The 18,738-nt window shown below is 36.1% G+C and overlaps 1 protein-coding gene across 1 annotated transcript; it reads left to right on the plus strand.

Annotated features, from left to right (window-relative positions):
- The first annotated feature begins 6,416 nt into the window (after nucleotides 1-6,416).
- LOC146138298 (uncharacterized) lies at nucleotides 6,417-15,086 on the plus strand. The gene is given in 14 exon segments (XM_083394145.1): nucleotides 6,417-6,482; nucleotides 7,165-7,274; nucleotides 8,302-8,455; nucleotides 8,974-9,111; nucleotides 9,854-9,964; nucleotides 10,280-10,439; nucleotides 10,626-10,758; nucleotides 11,206-11,386; nucleotides 12,114-12,251; nucleotides 12,633-12,787; nucleotides 13,120-13,205; nucleotides 13,888-14,006; nucleotides 14,196-14,308; nucleotides 14,560-15,086. Coding segments are annotated over 14 exon segments (1,824 nt in total). The 3' UTR covers nucleotides 14,720-15,086.
- The last annotated feature ends 3,652 nt before the right edge of the window (nucleotides 15,087-18,738 follow it).

An 18,738-nucleotide genomic window follows, 5' to 3' on the forward strand; every position in this document is an offset into this window, starting at 1 on the left:
TTGCACTGGTAGCCAGCAAGACATCGAAAACGTGTCGTTGACAATGAGAAGACACTAATGCAGTAATTTAAATATATTTCTAATAGGTCAAAATTTTGTAAAAAAATATATTTTTAGGCTAAGTTAAAAATATTTTAAATTTCATTTTTCTGGGGCAAAACTTATCCTTTTTAGGTCAAACAAAACTCGCCCGATACTTATCACAAAACAGCAGTGACTTAATTACTCTTTAAGTCATTGTTTCCAATTAACTTGACTTACGTCTTTTGGACAACTGATTTGGGTCGAAATGAAGTGTTTTCATTAGGCATTATTTGTTTTTATATAAAATTGCGTTATTTAACCTCATTTTTGCCCATAAAACCATTTTCTTGCTACTAGTTATTCCTCACAATCGTACGAGTTAACCAAGTTTAAAAACTTTGTCGCAACACGTCAGCACATCAAATTAATTCTTTGTTTTATCGCCTTAATGTTGCGTCATGAAAGTTTTTGTTTAAATTCGATTGCCGATATCTTTTGCTAGAGTTTGCAACGAATGCCTTGTTACACCAATTTTTATGCGTCAGAGCTGTATGTGATGTTACGTATATCCGTTTAATGTGAGCGCTTTGTTTTGAAATTCGCCTTATTGTCAACAATCCATTATTTTAGAATCGAACGCCAGTTACGTCGCAATGTAGAGCGAAGCACTTTTGTTCAAGCCATATTTGGACAAAAATATTATTTCCGTCTATAAGAGTCGAGAGAAAAAGGTTTAAACCACGCCTTGTTATCACGTGATATTTTGTTAAGTATTATAAGAATTAATGACGTAAATCTTTCTTTATCGCAGAAATTTTCTTAACTGATTCTCGTCTATAAATAGCGTGTTCAATCAATATAAAAAAAGAGAGGGAGAGAGAGAGAGGCTTATATAGCTTCTACTCAGACAGCAAACTTGAGTGCTTTTGTGACTGAACCAGAGAGAGGCTTTTACAGCTTTGACTGAAGACAGCAAAAATTGACTGTTCATGTATCTGAACTAAAGGAAAGAATTGGACCTGAATGGCCTCACGAAGACAGGCCATCTCAAATCTTGTAGGAGTGTGGTCGATTCATCTTGGCAATTATATAAATGAAGACTCATTAATCCTGACCCACACCACCTCAACTTCACGTTTAATTTTTTATGACAATGACTTGTAATTGACTTGCTCTAATTACGACTTGACTAAGATTTGGCTTGTTATTTATTGATAAAGACTTGAAACTTGAGTCATATCAAAATGACTTGCTTACAAGGACCCCAGCCATTAGACCGAAATAAGACAAACATCAACATCGGAATAAAACACAGGGCGAAATAAGACCAAAAGGACTAATACCTAATAGTCGTAGTGCCGTCTAAATCGAAATAAGTCCTAAGCCCGACGGAATAAAACATAAATGTCCAAAATCAGGCCTATGCAACCCTTTGCTTTACTCCTAAATCCCATCCCAAGTACCTCACTAACTCCCCTAATAATTTTAATTCTTCTGTCGCAACACGTCAGCACATCAAATTAATTCTTTGTTTTATCGCCTTAATGTTGCGTCATGAAAGTTTTTGTTTAAATTCGATTGCCGATATCTCTTGCTAGAGTTTGCAACGAATGCCTTGTTACACCAATTTTTATGCGTCAGAGCTGTATGTGATGTTACGTATATCCGTTTAATGTGAGCGCTTTGTTTTGAAATTCGCCTTATTGTCAACAATCCATTATTTTTAGAATCGAACGCCAGTTACGTCGCAATGTAGATCGAAGCGCTTTTGTTCAAGCCATATTTGGACAAAAATATTATTTCCGTCTATAAGAGTCGAGAGAAAAAGGTTTAGACCACGCCTTGTTATCACGTGATATTTTGTTAAGTATTATAAGAATTAATGACGTAAATCTTTCTTTATCGCAGAAATTTTCTTAACTGATTCTCGTCTATAAATAGCGTGTTCAATCAATATAAACAAAGAGAGAGAGATAGAGGCTTTTATAGCTTCTACTCAGACAGCAAACTTGAGTGCTTTTGTGACTGAACCAGAGAGAGGCTTTTACAGCTTTGACTGAAGACAGCAAAAATTGACTGTTCATGTATCTGAACTAAAGGAAAGAATTGGACCTGAATGGCCTCACGAAGACAGGCCATCTCAAATCTTGTAGGAGTGTGGTCGATTCATCTTGGCAATTATATAAATGAAGACTCATTAATCCCGACCCACCACCTCAAATTGATGCCCGCGAGTGAGGAACGAACCACCTGCAAACTACTTTCCCAAGAAGACTGAAGAAACGAAGCTCAAAGAAAAAAATATGTGCCTTAATCTGTATGGATCACCTACAAACGGCCGCCTAAAAACTGTCATGTTTGGAACTTGCAAGAAGCCAGCTTTAGAAGAAATTAATCTCACCGAAAGATACGTGAAGAGACGCTCCATAGCGTCAGCAAAGCATTTGCTTGGAATTCGAAACACGAAATACAAACAAGCGTTGCCTATAAAGACATCACCACCGTTTGGAATCATGGAAAACGAAACGGAATTATGGATTTCACAATAACTGATTCTGCCTAGATTATCAGGTGAAAATCTATTATACTTTTAATATATATATATACATATATATAATAAGTAAAAATATCGACTGAAAGGTCTGTAAATTGTTTTTATGCGACTGTTTATCAAACCATTATGTATCGCATTTCGCAAATTATGTATAGTCTATATCTATGAAGTCTAAGCTTAAACGTCGATCGCACGATCTTTTGACAAATGTTAAAGGAGCTTAATTTTTGTGCTTGAAGCTCAATAGTTTGAAATCAACGCGTTAAACTTGTGAATCATGATTTAATTTTGTTGTGCACGAAATAATTTTGTGTTAAATTTCCGAATTCTTTTAAACATTTGGTACGTTTTTGGGTTTTAGTTTAGGGAACTCTCGTTATACGCAGCCGCGTTTAGTTAGGTAGTTAAAAAACAAACACGAGTCTAAATACCTCGAAGAAAAGCATAATGATTTTTTCCACACGCGAAATATATGCTTCAAAATCGTGTAAGTCTATAAACACGAGTTAGGGATAAGCCCATTACCTGCCTTTGTTAAAATTAATAGTGAAAAAGCAGCAATTTCAAAGCGTATTTTCTTGTGATGCGTCGTTATTTTAAAACTTACATTGAACGAATTGTGCAAACTAAAAAAAAAATGCAAATTTTTAAGGAAATGTTGCTCAATGTTAAAAATCAATAGAATTTAATTTTGTATTGAATCGCAAAAGATGTAACGTGAGTAATTACAAATTGCAGTACTTAATTGTCTCAAACTTTAAAATAATCTAAAGCGCCTATATGTATGAATATAAATGTATGAAACTATAACCAAAATGTTAATAACCTAAGTTTGAAGTGTTGCAATAAAAATACTCCCACGACATTTTGAACACACATCTGCCGAAAAAAAAATTTTGAAATTTCAGAAAACAAACACAACAAGCGTTGGACAAAGCGATAGATCGAGATGCAACGCGCAAAAACAACGGCTTCCTGGTGACGTCAGAATTGCAACGCACCGTGCAGGGATTTTCTCCTGCAAGCCGCACAGATTTCCTGAAAAGCAAAAAGCCACAGCAAACTGCTCTGGCGTGTCGATGAAACACATTTCAAGCAACCAGCGAACGCTGACATCAAAATCCTCCTTGCCAGTTCAGGCACAAACGAAAATTTTCTCGAGGAATCAGGAATCGAACCAAAAACAATTGCGCAAATGCGTTAAATGATCGGACAATTTCGCGTCCAATGCTCCATAAGCATTTCACAACAGCTGAAACACAACACACGAAAACAATTGGAAAATAATGTCATTCCTATATATTCGAAATGACTGCAAAACCTTTGCAAAGGGAGTATTTGTCGCAACACGTCAGCACATCAAATTAATTCTTTGTTTTATCGCCTTAATGTTGCGTCATGAAAGTTTTTGTTTAAATTCGATTGCCGATATCTCTTGCTAGAGTTTGCAACGAATGCCTTGTTACACCAATTTTTATGCGTCAGAGCTGTATGTGATGTTACGTATATCCGTTTAATGTGAGCGCTTTGTTTTGAAATTCGCCTTATTGTCAACAATCCATTATTTTTAGAATCGAACGCCAGTTACGTCGCAATGTAGATCGAAGCGCTTTTGTTCAAGCCATATTTGGACAAAAATATTATTTCCGTCTATAAGAGTCGAGAGAAAAAGGTTTAGACCACGCCTTGTTATCACGTGATATTTTGTTAAGTATTATAAGAATTAATGACGTAAATCTTTCTTTATCGCAGAAATTTTCTTAACTGATTCTCGTCTATAAATAGCGTGTTCAATCAATATAAACAAAGAGAGAGAGATAGAGGCTTTTATAGCTTCTACTCAGACAGCAAACTTGAGTGCTTTTGTGACTGAACCAGAGAGAGGCTTTTACAGCTTTGACTGAAGACAGCAAAAATTGACTGTTCATGTATCTGAACTAAAGGAAAGAATTGGACCTGAATGGCCTCACGAAGACAGGCCATCTCAAATCTTGTAGGAGTGTGGTCGATTCATCTTGGCAATTATATAAATGAAGACTCATTAATCGGACCCATACTATCTACACTTCTAACCGATCTAACGGCGCCGTTAAAACTAGGGCGCCCCAATGTTGACACCAAAGCGGCCGATGCCAGACCGATGGCCCCCGATAGTCCCATACCCTCTACCCACAGTTTCAAGCGTTATTTTGTCATTTTTGGAATTAGTCCGATAAACTAAGACGTATTCCAATAGGTTTAGGTCTTATTCAGACAATTTCGATCTTATACTGCCTATGGATATTACTGAGTATTTAAATTTATTATGTCGCTGGTCTTAATACTATGGTTGTATAGATTTTTGTGCGTTAGGTATTGTTGCTTTTTAGATATTATTGTGTGTACCTGCTTACAACGCTGCAAACCATACGCTTGCAGTTTGTTGATCTAAAAGCATTGTATAGGTCTCCAGGATGGTGAAAGTTTCGAACTTTAATAGATAGAGGTAGCAAACACAGCTTTCAACTCATATGTGTTTATTGCTGTAATAAGCAGTGTTTTCTCTCAATTACTATTTTAAACACCTCTTTACGACCCACCTAATTCAGTTTGCATCGTGTATTCAACATCTAACGCGTAGCCTACCATTCACGCATTCGATTTAGACATTTAAGCGTTGTGAATCTCATGCTAAAAATTCCTACGCACCTTTGGATTTTAAAGTCTGGCGAACCCGACAAAACAAACTATTGCAAACAAAGGCGCCCGTCGTACCTTTTATCGGATAACAATGCTGTAACCAAGCTTTGTTGTCGTAAGGTTCGTGTAGTAACACTCGCCAACAAGCGACGTCCCATCGTAACCTAACCTAGCCTAGCTAAGTCAGCTGTAGCTAGCAGTATGGGCAACTCTGCTTCCTCAAATTTGCTTCAGAAAGATCGCGGAATTGGCAAAGCGTCGACTGCCCACGAATCTAGTCAAACTGGAGCTGGTGAATCTCAAACGGCAGGTAAATTTGCAGTGGCCTGTCGCATTTATACACAATTTTGTATACTTAAAACATCTGGCGATTAAAACAATAACCGTTTAAAGGTAATGTTCTAACAATTTTTTGTTTGGCTTATTTCGGTGGGATTTAGTAGTCTTGTAATAATTTGTATAAACACTCTTTGAAACACCTCCGCTGACCTTCAATCCATGACTGCTATTTGTGGCAATGGAATATTTAACAGAACATTTTTAACTTTTAGCAATCACGGAGTCTTTTTCCGGTCGGCGAAAGGCAGAAGAAGAAATTAACAAGCAAAGGAGCCTTATTCTTCAAGAATATCCAGAGTTTAAGGGTAATTGGGTGAATAAAGTTATAATAAACCTGGTTTGTGTTATACTAAACTTACGTTGAAGTTGGTTAAATCGGTCAAGTCTTTTTGAGCAGTTTATTGCAGTTGGTAAAAACGATAATTACATCAGCGATATTACGTGAAGGCTGTGGATTATAAGAATTATTTTGTTTTTCAAACATTTTGTGTTTTCAAAACACCAAATACAATCCGAACAAATTTATACAACAGTAGAATAGGTAGTACGCCAGGAGTATAGATATAAAATAATTTGCCAAAACAGCACTTTGAAATTTGAATAAATGAGGAAATTCCCAAACAGCACTTTGACTAAATGAGGATTGAACAACGGTAATACAACTATGTGGACCTGCAATAAGGGTAGGGTATTCTAATTTTAATTTAATTTAAAGGAAAGTGTAATGCGATGTTCGTCTTGCGCAGACGTTTTAATGCACATCGTCGACTTGGCAAGCTCGATGAAAAAGTACGAGGATGACGACAGAAAAAATGAAACGATGAGCCTCGCAGTTTTTCGAAATCTGGAGGAAATATATTCCTACTACTTTGAATTTAATCAAAAGGTCAGTCTGGGTGTGACTATATTTTCTAAGAAATTTGTTTATATATATTTATATGTTTTAAAGCTTTGCTACGTCTTATATGCCCCATATTTTACGCCGGGGTACGAACCTGCGGCCCGAAAAGCGAAAATATGTGGCACGTGTTTTCTTCATTTTTAGGCCCGCGACAGGAATACTCTAAGTATAAGTTTTATGGCACAAGCCACAATTCATGTGTCATGCTTTTTATTTGTAAATCTATACCAGTAATAAAAGCAACGATTCTATTTGAAATGTTGTAGCATACTTCCTTTTGGCCTTAGTATAATTTATGGCCTCGCAACTACTGTAGCTGGCATTTGACGTCCACGTGGCCTGGATTTTTCTTTCACAAATTGCCCTTTATCGACTATGCGGTCCAGGCGAAATGGGTTTGGCCCCCGGTCGATTCCGCATAGACAAGTTCGTTGTTAAGTTAAATAATTTTACTTAAATGCTCGTTACGTAAATCTGGCAAATCAATTTGCTTCCTATAGTTATTATTTGTTCTGAATATGTGTATAATTATAACTATCCTAAAATAGGTGATCAATTATTTCACCTTCGTTCTTTGAGCGATAAAAAAATATATTATAGGCACACTTTTACGTCTCAGAGACATTGTACATTAACAAAACAATAAAGTTTATGTTGACGTTTTCAGATGCAACGTGAAATGATTGGCGATCAAATTGCAAAAAGTGGAGCGGCCATTTCGTTCGTTTTTTATACTAAGCTTCTAACAAAGGAGAGCACAAAATTTCCACTGGAAGGGTAATTTGCTTTAAAAAAATCAAACTAAAAGTTTAAACCTGTTTTTGCAAAATGAGTTGTCAAAATAAAACTACAATAAGTATAGGGCCATTTTTATTTTGACCTAAAAAAAATTTGTTGGACTTTATTTTAACCTAACGAAATTGCTTATTTAGGAAGTCACAGTTTAACCTTGAACTGATGCCACTTACCCAAACATAATATTTTGTCGATTTCAGACCCAAACGTTATATTTTGTCGAAAAGTCAAGGTGTTTTATGGATTATAAGTGCGTCGTGTGTTTTTGCGATAGATTAAGTTTGCTTAGGCATTTTTGTATTACAGAATGTCAGGAGGCTATTCCTAAAATCCAAACTGTTGACTTTCGAAAAGACCACGTTTGTGAAGAGGAAGTGTTTTATAAGAATTATTTATATACGTAACAATGAATAAAAAACAATGGACAATTTGCGATAAAAGTTAGTGCTGATCCAAGTGGGCATTGTGACATATTTACTGCTTTTATGATGTAATATGGTTTAATTGTGTCAGAGTTCCTGATTTACAATGCTTCCACGATATTTTTTACAAAAATTACTCTCAAGCAGCACAAAAATGTAGTCAAAAGCCATAATTTGACAATTTTTGACTTTATTGAAAATTTTGACTTTGTTTTGACCTATAAACTTTTTAGAAACAGTCCCCTAGGTCAGTATGGTATCCAACCTTTTGATAAACGACCCCAATTTTAATAACATAAAATGAGATATTCAGATATAAATAAAAATTCGCAAATATTACTGGAACAAAGTAACACGAGAGATGGTGCGTAATTATGCATAATTCCAGAGAGCAGTGGCTACGCATGGGCACCAAAATGAATACAAAGCCTAAATGACTTTTGCGGGCCCTAAAAATAAGGCTTCGGATGTAGTGAGATTCATAAGAATCGTTAACACATTTCTCGCTTCTTAGTTGAAATACGAGAGCTAATCCATTGAGTGTTCACCTTTTTTCGTATTTCTTATACAGTCATGTTACTTATCAGATCCAAATTCGACTGCTACCAAGTTCTTATCAGCGCGATGATGAACTATACAGACGTGAGCGTCAGTTTTGGCGACGAACTTGGCCGATGCGGATTGCTTCCTTTAATGCTGACAACTCTACAGAAGTTCCAAAATACGTTCGAAGAAAGCGAAGTAATATAAACTTCCCTATTTTATTTCCAAACAAAAGTATTCTCATTCAAATTGATGTAGCGAAATGTTTGGGGAAGTTTTTTTTATTTTCATGTGTTGTCTGAAGATACTGTTCAAAAGTTAGTAGAATAAACACAAAAATAACACCATGGCAAGCATTTTACCTATTTGCTGGTTGAAATCAACAGCAATTGCAAGTTTTAAGAACTGTAGAAAAATATATTCCTGTGCGATGTACAATTCTACATGTTTAAACTAATTTTCTGACATTTCACTTTACTTTTAATTCCTTATGAAAGACGAAGTAAATTGTGTTTTAGTTATGTTGTGCTGCGTTAACACATGTTGCAAATACGCAGCAAGTGAAAGGAAATTGCAGTGCACTGACCTAAGCCACTGCCAACTAACATAATTGACCAAATTGTATTTTGATTTGTGGTAAAAATACTTTGTTATGGTTATATCTATCTTGTTTAACCATACTCAACATATCAACCTATAATATTCACCTTTGACAGGCTGAGCGCTTTTTCGTTCTCGGTGCCATGAGTGTGCTTCACAATTGTTCCAAGTCGAGTAACAACGCAAGATATTTCCGGGAGATGAAAGCTGTAGAGACTGTGGCGTGGTATGCGAAAAACACACCACACGTCGAGGTAGGTAACAACTATACGGAAGATGAATAATTTTCATACAGAAAGATGGTGTCATAAATCACGGTATAACAGGACGTCATAAGACAAGTTAGTCGAATCTTGGGTTGGAATCTTTGTGTAAATAAGTGCCGGTTTTTAAAAGGAGCCACTTGACTTCTTTAGGGAGAAATTTTCCATTTTTGTTGGGTTGAAAAGGAAAAGTTTTGTTAAGTCTTTGTCAAAAAACAGCATTCAAAATTTACATAAAAAAGGAATACAACTTGCACCACGACAGTCTGGCAAAAAAAGAAAGACAGCATGTCTCAGAAAGTTAGTCTACAACGCTTACAGCACCATTGTCTTGTATAAATCGGTAATTACTGGAAAATATGATTTAACATTAATGGTTTATTAAAAGTTTGTGATGTAACCTTGTATACCTTTTCTAACTGGTGCACCCCATGCATATTTTGTGCACAACGGTTAAAGAGCACTGCTATATGGGTCACAAACCCGACGTTTTTTATCGTTGTTGATTGACGATTGTTGAAATGGTGTCATCATCTGATATATTGCTCTTTAACTCAATGTCCTAGTTCAGGGGGTTTCCACGCATTTAATAAACAGGAAAGTAAAATATCTGAATGATGTGTCTTAATTCGGCCAACAACTAGTGATTTGACAAATGAGGTTTGAGACAGTTATTAAAATCTTACTCAACTCTACTTATAAAAATAGTATTAACACCATTATTATTTCGAAGAGAATGGAAGCGTTGGCTCCACTGGGCGCCATGACACTTGCCTTCATAGAGGAGGAAAAAAACAACGGTATCATATCGAAAGACAACGCCCTCACCAAGACCATCTTAAAGGCAAGTTGAGTGTTGCCCTGCTAAAAAATACGCTGTAAGATGCCCATGCAATCATTAAACTCGAAAATAAGTTTTGGTGTCAATTGGATTACGTTTCGAAGGAATCTTAACGCGTTTGGGGCTATTTTATAATTTTTGAGTAAACGTGACACACCCCGGTTTGACTTAAATCTAAACCAGCAGCATCGTTATGTTTATTAAATAAAATAAAAATCTAACTTGTAATTAACAGTTAGCCAATGTTACATCTATACGCTGCATATAGGCTATCTCCATTATGTTGTTGTGCTATTTATGGCTTAAACTTCCGTTTAGCTTTTAGACTCAGCTCTGACGACGTCCGATCACCTATGGCACGGTTTGTCGGCCGTGGAACTTATGGAAGGTCTTACCAAACTGTGCAGCAACGTTGAAAACAGCGAAACCATAATGCTCCTTGACATATCGAAAAGTCTTATACTTTTACTAAAAGAAGGTAGGCCAGCATCTGGTTGATAAAATCTGACATCTTAACATGCCGGTTATAGTTCATCGTTTCGACTTTTCTCATCTAAAATATTTGAAATTTAGGCATAGCCTACTTTAATACGGATGGGTGTTAAACAGCATATTGTTTTGTAATGTTTCTATGAAATACAACAACATCAGGGTGATTTTTAAGGTGACGAAGAAGAGCAAATAGCAGCCGCCAAAGCGACGTGGGTTCTTTCGTTCAGTGACAAAAACAAGTTGGCCATCAAGTCTAAACCTGAACTGGTGGACCTGTTAAAAGCGGCTGCCAAGTCTGAGAAAATGTAAATTTAAACGTATTGCAAAGTTTTAGCAAGATTATATCATCATGATTGTCGTATATACCTTAATTGTACAGTTGTTCAACTAGGTTACTCAATTGATGTTCGATCCAGCAAAGCACCATAATTTAAAGTTATGCGTTTGGGCCTCTAGGTCATTTAAAGGCGATTTATCAGGGGAATGGAAATTGCTAACAAATGCCAAACTATAGGTTGTGCAACTAACACGCTATAGTTTTATCTTTATTAAAAAAACATACTTAGTTTATAAGAATATAGCAGTACATTTAAAATTTTTTAATGAAATTTAAAACTTTTCTAACTTTTAAATGGAATTTAAACCCCATACGCGAATAATAATAGGAAAAAATGCTTTTTTTTTAATGCTCCAAGGCTTTACAAGTTATGCTGAGATGAGTATCCATACACTTTTCCAACTGACTATTACAGAAGTCTTAAAAACGCAGCATCTGGTGCTCTCTGGGTTCTTAAAATCGAAACAAAAGTAGAACCATCTTTCCTAAACACCAAGCGCAAGAATAAACAAGCCCGAAAGCGGATGGCCGTCTCTCTTGATTCCCATACGAGACGAGTGGAGTCGAGTAAAGATAAACTCGAATCAGACACAGAAGTAAGTTTTTTGAGAAAATCCATGTTGCATCTCTAGGCCTATTGCAGGAAGAGACGGATCTAGAACTTTTATTCGGGGCTAAGAGGGACATAATAGAGTCACGTCGCAGCATTACGCAATAAAACTAATAACCTTAACGAATGTCCTGTTCTCGTTTAACCTGATGCGTTAAATTTGCAAGTAAAAAGTACACTATGCCGATGGCAACAGATCGCTAGAAATAGCATTTTGGATTTGGGCAAATACACTTTTTGGGACCATTGCACCCACAGCTATACTTACCTGAACAGAAACCATCCAAAATTTTCGTGAAAAGCCCAACAAACATGCGGTGCGTTTATCCTAATAAACTTTTGACTTGGAGATTGTTACTTACGTTATACAAAGGCCACATAGAATCAATAAACGCAAAACTGTATTGATGTTAAAAACAATTCTCAAACAAACTAAATGATGATACAAACGCAAACTATAGACTCTCTTTTTTGCCCACTTAAGTTGAAACAGGCAAAATACAGTTTGTGGGCATGGTGTTATGCTCCCCTCTAAATCTGCATATAGGTATAGCGCTATTCGTCACGTGTGTTTTGTATTTTTGTGATTAGGTTGTGAATGAGTTATAAACTTTAGCTATTAGCCTATATGGCTATCAGAGATGCCGCCAACTACACAAAATAGCCTGTCTATGGTTAGTTTTCTCAACCGCAAGATAAATGTTTGATAACAGGTAGACCGATCACCTCCTCCGTCACCGATATTGGAGGAAGGAGAAGTAGAAGAAAGGCAAATCGCACCATCTGCATCGGCTGAAGTGAATCACGTCATGATAAGCTACCAATGGGATCACCAAAAAGTCATGAAACGAGTAGGTGTTTTAACGAGTAGGTGTTTTTTTAGAGTGACAAATAATTTCTTGCCACATATTTTACTTGTGGGTCAACGAAAATGGGGTAGGGATATTGATTTGTTTCAGTTATAAAAAAGCAATGCATAAAGAAAAAAATGCTGAATATGGCATTTGTGTATAGAACAAAAAAGAATTATTTTCAGTGGAATGCCCTTTTCTTTATTGGCCATACGTTAAAAAACTATTAATTAGTTAAAATAATTTAAACATTTCCATTAGTATTTGCCGAAACAGTGTTTATCCGGCAATTTTATTTAGCAGACACCAAACGTTTACGGCTTAACGAATTAAACAACAATAGGTGGTGTACTAAGTCCTAAATCTCTAACTCCTTGAAAGCTTAAAGATCAGCTGGAACGGCGATCGTACAAGGTTTGGATGGACATTGACGAGATGGAGGGAAGCACCTTGCAAAGCATGGCCGAAGCAGTGGAGGGTGCCGCGGTTGTTTTGGTCTGCTTTTCGCAAAAGTACAAAGACAGCATAAGTTGTAGGTCAGTTATAATTTCGTAGTAGAAGTTGAACATGTCACGATATGAGAAGATTCTACGTCTACAAAGTCATTCGAGTTGCAAGCGCCTTAAAACCCTGTGATTGCAAAAATCTTTCTAGCAGAAAACGTTTTGTTAAAGGTGAACTTTGCGGGTAATTATATATTTACCTAACCATTTATTTTGTTAACTTACACAAAATAGGGCGTATACAGGTAGCAAAATGTTAAAGACGCAAACTACAACTATGGTCCTTTCACTTACTTTCGTCATAATACTATTTAGTTATACTTATCGCTAATATATTGTGCCTTATGCATGTATTATTCGCGCAGAACTGAAGCGGAGTACGCGTACAAGTGCAAAAAAAGGATCGTACCAATTCGTGTCGAGGCTCAGTACGATGCAGACGGCTGGCTAGGTTCGTTCCTTACTGTTATACTTACTTTGGGATAGTTTTAAGGTGTACCACGAAAATATGTTTAGAATTAACCTGCAGCAAGTTTGGAACGTAAGTCACTCCTAAACTTAACCTTTATAAAAACTCACACCTAAACTTGTGATCTTTTTAAAGTCACTCAAATATCGTTTTTTGCATTATTTTGTCGTGTTGCTATACAAAAGCGTATGCGCAGTAGTACTTAAGATCGTATACAAGCACTGCATTTCTATATTTTTGATACTATTCCTTAGGCGCAGAATAAGGATTTTTGTTTGGGGGTTGTGAATTTTTTCAAATTTGACGTCACAAAGTTACGTAAAAACTAACAACGCCATAACGAAGCAACCTTAAAAATGCTACGTACATAGTCCGTACAAAAGTACATACCACAAACATAATAGATTCGAAAAAAGGCATTTACATATAGTTAAAATAGACAGACAAATACAGTTTAGGTGGGGGGTGTTCATGGTCACGTGTCCCCCTGGATCTACCCTAAAATTCGTTCTTTGTTTTTGAAACCTTACGTATATATGACGTTTCATTGTCGCACAAATTGAAGTGCTTTAGTGGTTTAAATTTAAAATGCCGAATACGGAGCACCCGTTTTTTAAGCATGTTATTGGCAGCCTAACTTTAAAATTAAAATTGTCGTTTATAGGAGCAATATTAGGAGCAAAATTGTATTACGACTTCAGTAACTTGGTGATGTTTGACAATATGGTTATCAGCCTTGTTAAAGAACTCGGACAAGAAGGAAAGGTACAAACTAATTAATTGGTATATTATTACATCTACATCTCCCAGATCGAATATTGGTGTAATTTAATGAGAAATTTTTAATCAAATATTAGCTATTTTTAAAACATATACACAAGAAATTTGTTTTAGATCCATTGCAATTCCTTCCAATCTCAAATCAGGCAGTTCTTTTCTACATTAGCTAAACAAATTACAATTTAGGCAAAGAAAATAATTCGAGTGATGGCCCGCGTGGCCAATGCATTACCAAAAGTACGAAGGGTGGCCGACTGGACAGAAGCGGACGTCAAAAACTGGACTTTGGAACACAAAATTGCCACGTACGTATAAGAATGTAGAAAATTCGCTCTTTCATTTGTGACTTGAGCTCTTTTTTGTTCTATAGACAAATAACAAGTCTATAAAGAAAACCGAGCGAAATGAGACACATTACCATTTATTTTGCTTTAATGACTATAGTTATAAAACGTAACCTGTTTCGTTTAAAGTTTCTATAGTATAGTTTTATGAAAACCTTTTTTCAATTAAACATGTTATATTCATATCACCTATTTATTATATCTTGTTAAAGGTTTCAAACAAAACATGTCGACGGTCGAGTCCTTATGTTTCTCAAGCAACTCAAACAGTCGGCGCCGGAGTTTTTCTATCGTCACTTGAGCGACAATCACGGTCTGAAAAACATTAAAGATCTCATGCTTTTGTCCGAAGCGCTTGACCAACTGACGTGATATGTAATTGGATCAGATCGAAATACGGCCATTTTCATTCGCATTATGGCATTATGCAGAAGAAAGAGTTTCACTTTCCAGATCCCTCAAAAGTGGCAAATTGCGACTGCTGTATTTTAAACGTTACCATTGGTATATTTGAAAGTGTTTCTGTCATTAAACCGTCTTTCCAAAACGAGCGTATCATTATTGAAGCGTAACAAAGCACACTTTAAACTTATTGCACTGTGTAATTGTTTGCCATTTTATATACTTCCTTCACACTGTGAAACACTGTTTTGCTTTTACAACGTCACCCTAACTTTATTATTGGCATTTTATGTTTCATTCGTTTTATTCTTATGCCGATAGTGGCAAATAAATAACAAGGCGCATTTCTTAATTCTGTTTTCCATAATAGTTCTCACTTTCGAACTTAAGAAGATCTAAATTATTTTAAAAAAAACAACATATTATAGCCAATTTGATTTTCCGCCAATTTGACAATGCAATTATTTATAACATTCTTTCAAAACAAAAATTTGTATAGGGCATTTAAACGATGGTTTTTAATACATATGCTTGGCAATCGTGTGGGAAAGCTGAAGACCACATTGTAAAAATTTTTGGACAAAAACTTACTAAAATTATTGGAAAAAAAACTAGTATTTTTTTGTACTACAGCTTGCAACAATCATATTTATAGCACCACGTTGGTTTGGCAAAAAGGATGTGCGATGATTCTATTATCAGGACGCAAACGTGAATCACTTAGTATTTGCAGTGACTATAATTTAAAACAGCTAAAGAGAAAACTTTAATTGTATTAGGCACTGAATTTTCGTCACCTTGAGGTCGAACGATGAGAAGCAAAGTAATACTTTTGCTTTTTGGATTTATAATCTCCGTAAAGGTAAGCTCGAAATTGTAATTACTCTCTATCTTTTATTGTTTGGCTTATAGTCGAGGTATAAGTGTTTAACCGTCAAGTCAACATATTTTTCGGTACATCATGAACGAGTCTGCAATGTAGCTTAATAATAAATTACACAGCCAAAAGGGTCGCGCAGATCGACATCATTTTGATTAAGGCGTTTCGATACGAGCTCGTATCTTCTTCAGGTAATTATAACAGGTGATATGCAATTGTTGTCATTCTGGGGTTCCTTTTATAAGTAATGCTTAAACTACTTCACAATCACGCAAAAGAAAGATGATACAAGCTATCGAAACGCCTTAATCAAAATGATGTCGATTTGGCTTTGCAAAGTATTATTATCCAGCTAAAGTACACATATGTTTATGTAGCTAAGACTACAAAGTTTTTACCACTTAAATAGTCCCTTTCTGTCAATAGGAATTGCTTCTTTGTGCTTAACCAAGTTTCGATAAAGTTATTTTTCTTTAATTTCTTTTGTAGTGTCAGTACGTATGCGATCCAGACTGCTTCAACGGAGGAACTTGTGTGATGGGCGTTTGTTCTTGCCCGCCACAGTTCTCGGGATTATTTTGCGAGTCAGGCAGGATATATAATTGATATAATTTTTTTGTAAAATAGTGCACAGGTTTTCCTACAACACAGCGTGATTCACTAAACAAAATGAAAGCATCTCAAAAGTTGTTAAACCATTTCTAAAATTTATTTAGACAAAATGCCGCTCAATTTGCTAACCGCAAACATAATTTTTAAAAGCTCGAATTGAAGAAAATGTGTAACTCTCCTTTACTTTTGAAGCCTTTAAAAGGGTTAAGAATGCATTACATATCATACAGCGTAAATATATTTCTTTTTTTCTGTTTTGGTACACTATTATGCCGAATTACTTACCTTAATAAAAGCTTATTTTTCCCCAATAGAATGTCCAGTTCCTGTAGCGCTGAATCTCAGCAGCGTAACGGAAATAACTCAGTTCATCAACCTAAACATAAGTTGTCTTCCTGACCAAGTCCTAATCAGGTTAGTTGATACACGTTTGCCTTCCAATTATTAAATCTGGCTCCATGTCGATTTTCGAACACACATTGTTGTCAGTTTGATATACACATTACACTATGTCGCCAAAACAAATTGGTAGGCGTAATTTTGTTTTTGTCTTTACTGAGCGCGTGCTTCGCACTTATCTTTATGTAGTTAAACAGTCATCTCCTATTTGTTTAAGTAAACTAGGTTATATAGCACACGTTTACCATTGCACTAACAATATTAGGTGCGTTGAAGATTGTTTGAAACACAACGATACATGTAAAGTTGTAATCGGATCGGTTAACTCGTCGCGCTTAAGTTTAAAATAAGCTGTTCAACCTTATTCGTGCAACTTCAGTAACAAAACACTGCTTTCACCGTGCCTCCTATAACCACTTGATTATCATGTGATATGCAAGTGACCAAAAACCATTCTTCCGATGCTCTGTTACTTAATATTAAGACTAAAGATGCCTGCTTGACTGCCGCTGCTTTTTTTGTCGGTTCTTGTCCCTGCATCCGATTATGCTGATCACAAAGTAATATCACTCTAAAGAAACTGAATATTGGTAAACAGTGTTTACGCTGGTTATGATTTTTATCGGGGCTGCGGAGGCGGACTCGGGATTCGAGTAAGACTATACCCGAGTCCTGCGTCCGACGTGGGCACTCGCATACCTAAAAAGAAACCGATAAGGTCGCCCACTGTAAATCGGAAAATTGAAATTGCATACGTTGAAACAACTTTCCCCACGTAATAGTGGGTGGATTAGTTATATGAAACCCCTATAAATGGATTGTTATATATCTATCCTATTTTGTTCACGTAAATAAATTGAATACAGGCTATATACACCAGTGCTAGTAAACCTATTTTATAACTTTACACACTTTTACGTTTACTGAAGGACTTGTACACCCCAGTCCTCGCAATGCACTACTAAATATATAGAGATATACACCCTGTAACCCTGTTGTACTATAAAACATACTATTAACCGTTATCACGAACTATAGTTAGTACCTCACAATAGCGATTATCAAGAGAAATATTTGGTTATGATGTCACAAAAAGAATATAGTATCTTACAAGCTACGTAAGCTTAAATACATGTTATGCCATGTAATGCACACTCGAGTCAGTCTGGTAATAAACCTGTTTATTTATTATTATACCTGATCATAGCCTAATTGCATCATGTACACACCCCAGTAGGCCTACACCCAATCAATGTGTGATGCTCTTTAAAAACTCTGGTAGACATGTTAAAAAGCACTGGTATAGTTAACGAATTTGGCCGCAGTCAGACGCGAAACTCGGTAGTCGAACTCAACTTTAAATTTTTGGCCGGAGCAAAAACGGACTCCACAGCCCTGATTTACAGTTGCTTAATTTTGTTGATTTTCCACTAAAAAATGTTTCAACACAAAAACATTTCCTGGCTTAAAGACGTTTTCAAATTCGTGCCTACTTTACTCAGCATGTCAGCGTGTGAAATAAAGGAACTGGTCGGTTCGGACACAGTGCTTTTGACTGATCCTTCGGATCCTATATTGGTCACTCAGGATGCCAGCAGTCAATGCCTTCCGACATTTAAACATGGCAAGGCAACAATTCAAGCCGAGCATCTTCACCCATGCGGAACAGTCCAGGTATAAGATTCCTATCTTTTGAAAAAAAAATTGGGAGAAATAAGCAAACATACTCCTTAAATCGAAGCAAATATGAGTCTGTTACTGGAAACTTCTGGGTAGTTTTTTTGCCAGAAATCATTTTAAGCAGTGTAAAAGGTTAAACATCATTGTACAATATTTAAAGACCACACCAGAGCTGTTCATCTACAATTATGCAATTGTATCTGCTCGCAACCTCAGCGCAAGTTCTCTGATCTACAGACCGAAGTACAGGATATTTATGCAATTTCGTTGTGAAATCTCGAGATTGCAAACCGTATCGGTCTCCGCGGCGGTCGTGCCTTACTACAGGTAAGAATTTTTGGAATATATTACCTAAAAGCGGGGGTGAAAAAGTGGCATTTAAATAAAGCTTTTTTTCAGAAAATTATGTAATAATTTT

Source organism: Ascidiella aspersa, chromosome 7 (genome assembly GCF_963924565.1).
Source record: "Ascidiella aspersa chromosome 7, kaAscAspe10.2, whole genome shotgun sequence".
Taxonomy (NCBI): domain Eukaryota; kingdom Metazoa; phylum Chordata; class Ascidiacea; order Phlebobranchia; family Ascidiidae; genus Ascidiella; species Ascidiella aspersa.